Source organism: Caloenas nicobarica, chromosome 3, assembly GCF_036013445.1.
Source record: "Caloenas nicobarica isolate bCalNic1 chromosome 3, bCalNic1.hap1, whole genome shotgun sequence".
Taxonomy (NCBI): Eukaryota; Metazoa; Chordata; class Aves; order Columbiformes; family Columbidae; genus Caloenas; species Caloenas nicobarica.
Genome location: NC_088247.1, coordinates 116,782,266 through 116,794,384, shown reverse-complemented (window position 1 = coordinate 116,794,384; position 12,119 = coordinate 116,782,266). Strand labels below are relative to the sequence as shown.

At 35.8% G+C, this 12,119-nt stretch overlaps 1 protein-coding gene across 3 annotated transcripts in view; it reads left to right on the top strand.

The window, feature by feature from the left end:
* SLX4IP (SLX4 interacting protein) overlaps positions 1-12,119 on the top strand; it is a 75,900-nt gene that overhangs the window by 32,891 nt on the left and 30,890 nt on the right. For 2 of the 3 annotated variants that reach the window (XR_010605981.1, XM_065632007.1), the window contains exons 4-5: positions 4,223-4,312; positions 7,321-7,444. Coding sequence is in view for 2 of the 3 variants with exons in the window: in XM_065632007.1 (XP_065488079.1) it covers positions 4,223-4,312; positions 7,321-7,444 (214 nt within the window). In the remaining variant the exon portion in view is untranslated. The remainder of the gene's footprint in view (positions 1-4,222; positions 4,313-7,320; positions 7,445-12,119) is intronic. The other variant, XM_065632008.1, reaches the window with a different exon arrangement.

The window sequence follows — 12,119 nt, the reverse complement described above, 5'->3', positions numbered from 1 at the left end:
AGAGTAGAATAAAATTGTCACTGCAACTAAATATTACAACTTCCAGGGGAAAAAAGAAACAACCCCTGTTTGCTTAGTACTAAAGTTTTACAGTGTAGGGCGTGCTTTTGTCCCAGTGGAACTGGCAAGCGCTTATAGGAGAGGGTATTGTCTTTCTGTAGACCAATTAATAATATAATGATTAATAATATAACAAACTTCCTAAGCTTTTTGTACTACAAAGACCATTCTGATCTGAAGCAGAGACAGCAAGCTTCAAGCTAACTCCTGCTATGACGTTGGTGTCACCTGTGTTTGCAGGTGTCCTGGAGAGTGAAAGCATGTGTGACAGTGGTAGCCAGCTAGACTCGGTCCTGCCTGCCCCCAAAAGCTGCCCAAACTGTCATATGTTTCCTTTTCAACTGAACTTCAATGAATTCCGACCCTGCAGCCGCGTCCGCACAATAATCACAGAAACGGGAAATGCTGATGTGTGTCTAGGGAGGCTGGCTTGGCAGTCCTGTCGGGTCTAATGATACAGCACACTTGGAATGATGGAACTCAATACACGCTCACCATGCTTATCCGCAGCATCCCAGGTATTTTTGTTTGTAATGACTGTTTTTACGCTATTAGGAGTGATAACAATATGAAGAAATGAGAGTACCCATGTAGAAGCACCCTGATTGTAAAAATGAGTATAGCAATAAAAACTACAGGGTGTTTCAAAAAGATGGACCCGATTTCAAAGCAGTATATTTCATGATTGGGCCCATCTTTTTGCAACACCCTGTACTTGTCTGGGTTTATCTACTCATTAGGAGATTTGAGATAATAACAATCCACCATCTCATATGCGCCTATCCAGGGTCATGGTTTTAGCAGGTTATGAGCAGATTACTTTCCTTGACTGATTTACCACTTTACATTGTTATTCATTCTGTTTACGTGACATGTCTCATTATCATTTCCATTTGCAGAAACTATGAAGTGTTTGATATATTTATATAAACAGTTTGATTCCCGAAAATGTGTTCTGAATTAGATGCCATTACCGTACAACAGTACACTAACAACGTTCTGAGATTGTTTAAAGCTCTTTCTTTAATAACACAGTGAATTATATTAGCTTGTTACAGTAAATAAATTAACATTACAAAAAGGTTTGTAAATATAAAAACATTTTGAGTTCTAAAATTATGGAGGATATCAAATTGGCGCATCTGTTTGTCTTTAATTTTTCAGTGAAATGTTCTTCTAGTGATACTTGACAAAAGTGTTTCCTATCAAATCAGATGTTCAGGTTTCAGTTTTGATAATCACACCCCTAAAAATAATTTCCAGTGCAAATTTTAAGATAGATTGAAAGCACAGAATTAAAAATTTCTGTTCTTTTTGTTTTCCTTTCAGTTACAGTACCCAGGAGTCATGAGTTGCTTCTTGCAGCCACTATGACTGGAAACACTTCATTTCCTCTAAAATAAAAGCTAGTATTTTCATGGAATCGTATGTTTTCAGAATGAAAATAAAAATTATTTAGAAACTTTTATAAGATCATCATAACTGTTAATATAAGCGGTATACTTTTTTTCCACTTCCCTCTATTCCCCACAATTATTTGTATTGGAATTTAGTCTGTACGGAGAACTTTTCCTTTGCTGCTGGAGCAGCCAAAGCTGCATCGAGCTGCTTAGTGTAAATATCGTATATAAAGCTATACCATGTGGAGGCATATAAAGTATAAATACAGGTGGAGGGTATACAGTGTATAATTTCAGAGTGCAAAGGAGCCTGCATGGGAGCTGTTGCTTATATCATGTTTATGGTTTAGGAAAACTAGGAGGTAATGAGACCCAGAAAGGTCTGTGTATTCTCTTACTCCCCTTATTCCTTTTGGTCTGTGTTACGCTTCCTTGTGTCCTGTCCCAAAGCTATTCTGATTGAGTGGCAAAACTGTTGGCTTTTTGGGGTTGAAATAGTTCCAGGCACGCTGTCTACAAGAAAAGTATTCCAAAACTCAAGGGGACAAAACTCTTCCATTGGGAAAGCTTGTCTATTACAAGGATCTATGCATTATTTATATGTATTTGTTTTTCTTTGAAGTACTACAAATGTTTCATCTGTTCCATTATATAGTTTCAAGTATTATTTGTTATTTTCTTTTTTTTCCAGTTGTTTCAAGATCAGCAAATGAGACAAATGTTGTCATTCAAAAGAAATAATTAAAATCATTCTCTCTCCTTGAGAAACAGGTCTATACTTCACATCTGTATCTATACATAAAGTTTCTGTAGTCAAGAGAAAATGATGCAAGTTAACATGCAGCATTTGATAATTTGAATTTTCTTGATGTATCAAAGACTTGTTCGTTGTTCTAAGTGCTGAGCCATGAATAATTTACTGGCTTTCTCTTTATAATATGCAGTGTCTGCTAACTTTGAAGTTCAGTAGTCAACTCAAAAGTTTGCTGGAGCTGACTAATGATTCACCAGAGATTTCTGAGAGATATTTTGTCATCAATTTAAAGCTTGGAGAGGTTTGCTGTTGCAGCCATCTGGTAGTTCTTGGTTCTCTGGAGGAAAGAGAAACCTTTTGATAAAATAGATCAAAGCATTCTGCTCTTTCAGTGACTGATACCTATAAGTAACTTAGAAGTTTCTCTAAATAATTTCTCCATGCCTATCTCATTTACCAAACTTCTGCATTCTAGTTACAATACAATATTGGTCATGAATTATGTTTTTATTTTATTTAAGTCATTATTTAAATACTTCTGTTCATGGATAATTTACAGACCTAAGTGTTTTGTAAACCCAGAGGTATCTAATTTACCAAATATACTGTCACGATCAATAGAATCGATGCAAAATCTTGTTCCTTATCTATTCTAACTGTACATATAATGGTACTCTCAAGGGATGTGCTTCTGCTATACCATAAGCCTAAGATGTAAATGTACCTTTTAGACTGTAGGTGATGTACAACTGTAGTGTAAAAATATATATCATAGTATTTCTATGACTGGTTCTGTTAGCAATTGGAATTCTGGCATGGGATCTACGGATGTTTGGCAGTGAAGAGCAAATATGGAGAAAGTTAGGACAGGAACTGTGCACTGCAACATCCGCTTGAAACAAGACTAATTGAATGCTGGCTTGTACGTAGACATTTGAGATTTGTCTGGAATCAGGATGTTGTTTCTATTCCATCAGACATTCTGGACGTGCAATTGCCACAGCTGCGCATGTCCAACCTTCTCAAAGAGTGAGTTTATTGCATCATAAGTGCGGCACAAGCAGCCGAAACAGAATGATGAAATTGGCTTTTACCTTGCGAGTTGTTTAGTTAGAGGGTGTCTGAGTCATGTTTGGTGCTGTGTTACAGTAGAAGAAAGAGAACACGGAAGCTTGTAAGGCACCATATCTCTGTGTGCGAAGCGAGCAGTATTCTCTTGCTAGGGGTGAGTTAGTGCAGAGCAGAACTAAGATGTGTTTGTGCCGTTATTTTAGAAGGTCACTGCGATGATTGATGCACTGGTAAAAGAAAAGAATTAAACCGTGTATGTCACACTGTCCTTAATTAAGGCCTATCAAGGAATTTCAGAAATAGTTGATGTGGCTTGGGAGGTAGCCTGTATCATCCTAATAACTATATGTAATGTTTATTAATAGGCCAGCCTTATTATCATTTAACTATTCCAAGTATGGTATTGTCTAAATAACAGATGCCAATGAATATTAGGCAGTTACCACAAGTTCTTCAAGCTCGCCATTCTTTTTGTTAGGTAGTTTGGAGAGAGGAAAAGACTTCTAAAAAGGCTGAGTTTTTAAGGACTTAAAATGCAAACAAAGTAATTAGTGTGGTACTAAACTACCAGAAAATAGAATGATGAGAGTTTGGTGAAGGAATAGATAATTTTTCATGTTTTTCGTTTGTTTGAACTCAAATTTAGAAGTGACGTATAAATAACAGAAGAAAGTTCCATGTACTTGTGCTTGTTGTTTAAACTTTTCAGTGAGCTATTCACGTCTGGTGCTCTTGTTTCTCATTGAGTCCACAAACAATGGTAAATTTGTAATTCCATACTTCATAATCTTCTACAGTTTTATGTTTTCCTGCTGTATCTCTGAATCAGTTGCATACGCTTACCTGATTGTTTACCTCCTTGTCTGCTCAACATGTGCTTCCTAGCAGCTACAGTTGAACATTTTTTTTTTTCTTTTTTCTTTTTTTTTTTTTTCAGTGTGGGAACTTTGCTGTTTTGGTGGATGTTCATATTTTGCCTGAAGGCTCCAGTAAAGACACCAGCTGGTTTTCAGATCATGAGAAAGAGGTACAACAAATACCAGTGCTACTTCAAAAGCTTGTGGCTGCAAGGAAAAAGTTGGATTGCCCTAAACTGTTCATGTTTTTTCAGTGTTATGAGAATAGTGTTAGTTATAGCTACTCGTCAATGGTTGCTGTGGGACCCCTAAGTCAACCATATGTGCTTTTTGGGTCACTAATGACTACTTTCAATTTGTCTTTTAATTTTTAAACTCTATGTATGTACATAAATGCATGTGCACATTCTGTTTTGATTCTTCTGAGTTTGAATTTTAAAAACATGTCTCTCACGGGCGTTGATAAATTATCCTGAATCATATAAACTAGATTATGACAGGTATCATTTTTGCAGAGCTTGTTGGTGAAATATCTTTCTATTAATTGTTTTTTCTCCTTCTGAGAAGTGTGATTGGTGTTGCATTTACAGAGTGCAAGAAAACATACCGAGTATGCATGATAAACAATAGTGGAACCATTGTATCTTAGGAAAAGAAACTCCCAGTCTTTATTTCCAAGTATATCATTGGAATGTCTTGACAGGAGATGAAATTTTGGAAAATCAGTGCATCACTGGCCAGCAAAATTATGAATATAACTTTCATCAGATTCTGTGTGATTTTTGCTGCAATCTTGTGAAGAGTTACTGATGGGAGTTTTCCCCTATTTCGGTCTGTGTGGGAACTTGAGAAGTTCCCTATTGAAAACGAATGCAAGACGTGTTTCAAATGCCTGTGGACTTTCCCGCAAGTCTCCGTTACGGTAATTTTCAGCAGATAGCTTTCCTAATAATGGCGTAATTAACTTGTCACTACAGAGCATCCCTATACATCTCAAAGTAATATGTTTAAATAAAATTAAAAGAAACAATAAATTAATATCCTGAGGGAGTTAAAGCAGAATATGTAACAGCATTGTGGTTCATCCCATTTGTGCTTTATTAAGCAGCAAAAGAAAATAGGGGAAATCTTTTAGATTTTTTTTTTTTCTGACTAAATGAATGCTCGTTCCCCCTTCTATTTAAAACCAGTTTTCCTATCTCGATTATCTGATTTTAAGTGTTTTCAAAATGTATTTTGTAAGACTGCCAAAACAAAAGATATGAATTTCAGGAAATTAGATCATGATTGATTTAATAAAGAGGCATGACAGGGCAGCATTCATTGCATTTCTGTGACCGCACATTTTGAGCGAAGTACAAAGGTTGCATATTTTCGACAACTGAGAAGTGCGGTTCCAATAGCTTTACAATTCGCTTCCTGAAAGTCCTAAGCAGAGTCTTTGTTAAACTGGGAAGAGAAAGGTCAGTAAGATATTGTAGGTAAATTATGCCTACGTGTTTTTTTTATAAGAGCTTTTACATATTTATCACAAGCAGTTTTCTACATTTTTGTTGTTTCCAAATTCTGGAAAACACTAATGGTGGTACAGCCCTCTTTGCTTGTCTGTGGGAAAAGCAGATGCCTTAGACCCCTTGTAACACAAACACGAGTTCTGCTCATCCCCTGCTCACCCTGGATGAAAGTCAGCGGCTGTTGTTTGCTGTCACATGTTGTGTATGGATCCATCATCTTGGGGTTCCTGCAAGATGCAAATCGAGGCATTTGGGAGATTTTTCTCTCTCTCTGCCCTTCAAATTTCCCTGCTCTTTCTGTCCTGTCTCTTTTCCCCTGAAACAGCGAAGTTTTGTCTTTGTATTTCGAGAAACATTTATTAAACTGATTTCTATTCATGCCATTGCTATGATCTCTCCTTATGCATATAGAAGGTCTCAGTTACAAGTTCTTTTTAGCGGTGGAAAGTACGCAGAAAGAATTCCCTTGAAGCTTGCTCTTGTTTATACTTTCTTAAATATAGGTCTGTATAGTTCTTTGTGGAGAAACATTTAAATAATCTTTCCATAAGCATAACAGCTAAAATATTTTCTATGTAAATTAAGGAAGTACGTGCTAATCTCTATTGTTGCAGAAGGACCCTAATGCACGTGATGTTTCTACTGCTTTCTAGACCTTTTCCTTCTAACCTGAACGCATCGGCCTGTAAAGGAATGTGTAATGAGATCACTTTAATGAGTTAAACAGAAGAATAAGGAGATATAGTATTTTATAATTGTACTCTTCAAGCAGAAAGGAAAATGTATTTCTTACCGTAAGGAGAAAATAACTGTTTGTGGTTGACCAAGATATGGGCACTGCTTTAATTTAGAGAAATACGTTAAAAATTTGTTGCTCTGCATACTTTCTAGATTAATCAAAAGTAAATTCAAGCCAAGATATTTTAATTAGGATGGTACTAATGTAATTTTGTCTATTATCCAAATGCCGTAAAAAGATAAAATGGTATTTTTGTGTGCGACAAAGTATCATTTCTGTGAGCACATAGTTAGGAACAATGGAAAATGAGAATACCGAGGGAAAAGTCTCAAATATGTGTGTATATATTCATCTGAAAAATCATTCTGGTATTCATGAGATTAATTTTTTGCTTTTACTCCAAGATTTTTCTATGGTTATTCTGGCTGAAGGGTTTGTTCTTCTGGAGTTGTATGTGGTTTTTATTGTGCTTTGCTGAAAGAAGTATGAAAGACACGAACAGTTATATTGTAGGAGCAGAAAAATCAAAATGAACTAGAGAAATTAGGTTATTTTTAGGTTATTTTTAACATGTACTTTTTCCTAATTGCATACAAATGAAACTAATTTGCTGTTCAAAAGTTATTAGTATTGTAGTATTGTGTTTCATCTGTTAAGCGAGAATTTAATAATAATTTAATAATTTAATAGTACTTCCTTTCTTGTTTTGTAGCAAAATTGATTCCCCAGCCTCCCACCATGCTCCCAATTCATTTCCTAAATTACGTGCTTCTCACCCCTATGTAATTCCTCAGTACTTAATTGCAGATAATTTTTTAAAAAAAATGTTTATGTGAAAGGGAGTGATTTTGCATTGATTTCTGTTATATATCTCTGTTCACGTCTTTAAATTTAGCTCCAAATACGCCAATGGTTACTCTTTCAGGAGATTTGCACGCTGTTAGAGGAAGTTGTTGCTTCAAGGGTCAAACACTACTTGGAGGCGCCTAAACAACGCGGTCAATGGAAATCAGTGGAACACGCACCATCTGGTCCTATGTTTCTCACTGGTAAAATAAATTCTTTAACTTATTGTGAAATAAAGTATGGTGGAAACTGCTATTCTTTATTTTTAACGTGAGAAATTTTCCATAGGGAAAGACAGTAAGCCTGAAATAGCCGATGTTTGGGTCTGAAACTGCTTCAGCTATGTTACTGATAAAATTCAACTTTCTGTCTCATTGAAAAAGTGAACATAACGCTGGTATTATTAGTGTCAGAGCCTATAATTAGAATTAAAAAGAATAAATGGTAAAATCCTGGGTCCTCCAAAATTGATGGAAATCTTGCTGGTTTAAGTTAGTTTCTATTTGAAGATTTAGTTTAAAAGTTTTTATTTTAGAAATAATAGCTTCTTCCTCTTCTGACAATCTGTTCATTCTTAAAATATGCTATGATGTGATAAACGGCTTTTTTTCACCGGTGTTACTACAGGCTTGGCAGTAGCGTCGATGGCCTTGGGAGTAATTATTGTGTGGTGGAGAACAGTAGTAAGACCGTTTACCTACTTGGAACTTTTTTTTTTCCTGTATGTGAGGGTGGTGAGACTAATAAGTGCAATTTTTAAACTAAAGATAATGATCGCTATGGCTTGTGCTCTAATGTTAGGTCATCTTTCAGGTGAAATGGCTTGCCAGTTTTTGCTTAATGTTATTTCACTAGCTGTTCTGGTCATCATGGTGGGTTTTACAGTCGATAGGCTTATCTGTTGGTGTTATATCACACGAGCAATTTATTTTTAAGTAGTTCTTAGGAAGTAGTGACTTTTTTTTTTATTGCCAGCTTGGAGCGTGTTATAAACTTGTCACAGAAAAGAAGGGCTGCAGTAGTAAAGCCCTGTGTTGCCTATGGTTTCTCACATTTCCTTAAATGTAGTGAAGTAGATCTGTACTGAAATATGAATTCTGTAATTAGTGTATTTGCATACTTACAATATACAATCAGTATCCTGATACAATTTTTTTAATTCATTGTGTTTCATATTAACAATTTTAGTTCTGAACAAATTCTTTGCCTCTCAAAATGTTTTCAGTTATTGAAAAGGTATATTCCTGTAGAATTCTAGTTGATGGTTGCAGCTTTAAACACTATCATAAATATTACTGAGTATTTTTAATAAAGAAAACACAGGTTAAATACTGCATGGTTGGATTGTTATTGCAAAATTTTAGGCATATATGGGAGCCAGATTGCAATGGCATGACAGGAGGGGTTTTTTCAGCCTGCAAAAACATTATACCGCGTGAGTAAAGTGCTTCAGGACACTAAAGGATTTTCAAACCCTTTTCTTCCTTGCAAGTTATAACAACAATTTATCCCTTTAAAATATTATTAATGTTTATACAACACATGAGCTTTCAGATCCCTGTACTTGTCTGGTTTTAAGTGGACAAATAGACTTTTTTTTTTTTTACAGTGAAAGCAGAGAGATACTACGGAGGGTGGGATCAGAATTTCTGAGATTCATTGAGGTTTTTATGTGTTTTCTTTTACCAAGTGATGTTTTTTGTTATTCACTTTTTAAAGTTTCCTGCCTCAGTAAAGATTTGGTTTTCAAAATCAATGATTTTGTAAGATAATACTGCCAGGCATTATAATTGTCTTTAAGGATGCAGACAGATGCAACACTAATGTGAGGATGTTCTTGAGATTTTAGAGTCTTATTTTCTTTTATATCACCGACTTTTCAGTAAGGATACTGATATGCTGCCCAGCATTGTGAACAGATCTTCTGCTTGACGTTTCCCCTTATTTCCTGAAAATGAAAAACTTAAGGATATACATTTGAGAAGGTCATCAGTAATATCTGTAACAGTTTTAGATTAAAGGATATTTGCTTCAGATGAGGCAGAATTACTGTTCCATCAGTTTTCTGCAGTTAATCTCGCTGTCATTAATTAACACTAAAGAAATAAAGGAAGAAAAGAGTCTGCGATAACGAACATTCATGTAGAACTTAATTTCCAAGTCCACCTCTTTCCGCTTCTTTCAGCCTGCCTTGCTCAGGGCTGTAATTTGTAAGAAAGGAGTGCTTTGTTCACAGCCAAGAATCAAGTTTATTCAAGTTATGTGCAAGTCTGTTCTTACCTGAGAAGGAAATAGCAGAATAGGTGGGTGTTCACCAGAGCAACTGGGACCCTTTTAGGTGAGCGACGTGGCTAATAGTCTTCAGCAGTTTTCATCACTCAAATGGCTCCAAAACCTCTCGTATTTTGCCTTCCTCTCTAGGATCACAGATTGTGTTTGTACAGTACAATGATACATTTTTGTGTTTTTTATCATAAACAGATGAAGTGCAAGATAGCTGGCCAGTGTTTGGCCAGCAGTGTTTTGGAGTACACCAAGAAGTGCGCAGGTTTGGTACGTGGGTAACTGCAAATATGTGCTGTAGGTGCTGCTGCTGAGATGTTTAAGCTTGCAGCTATTGTTGCATTTGGAGGTTATTCCAAGTTTTGAGCTCTTCAAACTCTCTGTGGTTTCTTTTGCTCAAAGTTATGCAAGTCTCTGTCTAGAGTTTCAGTGCTGTAAAACCCCCACTATTGCAAGGAAGAGTGTCTCTCTAGAAGGAATATTAAGATGCTTGTTATCTGGTTATTTACTACTTCAAGTGTCCCAAGTCAGCACTCCACCCCTATTTGAAGGGTCAATATTAGTTTGCTCTCCACATTGCAGGATGTATCCAAAATCTATTAGAATCAGAATTGTTAGACCAATATTAGCAAGATTTTAGAGTACCTCTAATATCAAAGCATGTTGTATTAGAATTTTCTTCAGAAATAGAAGCCAAGCTACCTTACTTGGATGAGCAGATCTCATCCTGCTGCCTTGATCTGCTGAGCAGAGAAGACTTTTGTTAAACTGGCTGCCATAACTATTTTTGAAGATAAAATTTTCACCTATCACAATTTCTTTTTAGTATTAATGTTATATTATGATTTGTATTATTTAATACCACCTTTCAGTTTTGTGGCACATAATATAAATATCCATGCATGTTACTTGTTAATTTACATTTCTTTTTCATTTAAGTTACACCCACACAGCAGTGTGTGGTGGGTCGCATACCATCTCATTAGGAAATCTGTGGGTGTTACACACAGGAGAAGAAAGAAAGAAAGAAAGAATGGAAAAATGAGAAAAAGTAGCCAAGACAAGCAAGTTCTTCCTATTCTTCCTTCTGTCTGAACAATTTCCCCACCCCTCCCAAATGACCAGTATGAACCATTTGCCAAAGTAAGCTTTAATTTAGTCTTTGGATACAAGCTTTGGTATAAACTCTCCATTTCCTTGGTTTAATTAATGTCCAAATGTGTTTGATGTTGGTTTGACTTTTTGGTTGTTTTATTTTTTTAAGAGAAAATTAAAATTGGGTAGATTTTCAAAGATTTCATTTTGCCTGCATCCAATTTTCATGGCCAAAATCAAGCAAGGAGGGTATTGATCAGGTATGGTTCACTTGCATTATTTGAAGTTCAATGGATGCAAGTCACCCAATAACAAACCCATGTATTAATGAATTTCTCTCATTCGTTAAACAAAAAACATTACTTCACTTTACAAATGTATGATTTTTAAAGTCAGAACTTATGCTTTTATCTTTATGCACTGTATGTTTTCACTTTGCACCACTTGCGCTACTCAATATCAAATACTTATTTTTGTGATGATGTCAAGCATCTTGGTGTGTCGTGACGCTCACTTACTGTAGACTTTAAGTGAAAAGCAGAGCCTGTTTTTTCATGTTCCATAGGAGCTCGCTGGTTTTGATTAATAGCAATGAGAATTAAGTAACAAGAGGCTATAAAGAGGACTTGAGTGAAGATAGTAAATGCAGGAGAAAAGCCAAGAGAGGACTGTAGAAAATTAAGGAAAAAGGCAAAGTTTACATGGGCACAGAGGAAAGAAAAAGGAGGATGCGGAAAGAAAATATGGCTGGAAGGAATGTCCATGTTAGAAACGGAAGGAAGGAAGAAGGTATCTTGTAAAGGAGGGATGAAAAAGTTAACTAGGTTTATCCTACAAGTAGTTTTCAGATCTCTTCTCATTCCTTCCCTAGCATCCTTGCTGTTTTTCTTGGCTTGAGGGTAGAACATTTTTGCTCTGATTTCAGATCTTTTTGTTGTACAGTCTCTTCTATAGTGAAAATAGTTAGAGGGCATGCTGTCACATGGCACAGAGAGCTCCCAGCTTGATTTTTGTCTGCTTTCTCTGAGATTGTGTATTTTTAGTGGTTTTAACCTAGTTTTCTCAGGAGATAGGGCTTTTTGTGGTCATGTTTTGTCTGTGTGTGTCTCTCCATCCATCTTTTCCCCCAGTTGCTTTTTGCAAATGTGTTTGAACTTTATGAACAGGTAGAAGTCTCAGAAATTACATTTTCAGACGTTAGCTTCTGATAAACTCTTGAAATGAGAAACTGGAGGAAGTACAAGCACTACTATGAATAGTTCAGCCTTACAAAGATCTGGAGTCAAAGTTCACATCTTATTTAATATAGAAAAATGCATGAGATGCAGTTTCATAAGAAAATACTTTTCTGTTCTGCTTATGAAACTATTTGCTTGGCTTCTGTAAGTACACCAAAAATATACAATAAATCATGATAATAAATGTTCCAAATTACTACAGACCTATTTCCATTTGAATATTATGGTGTTTTTAAGGAAAGCAGCCTTCTCAGTCTGCCCT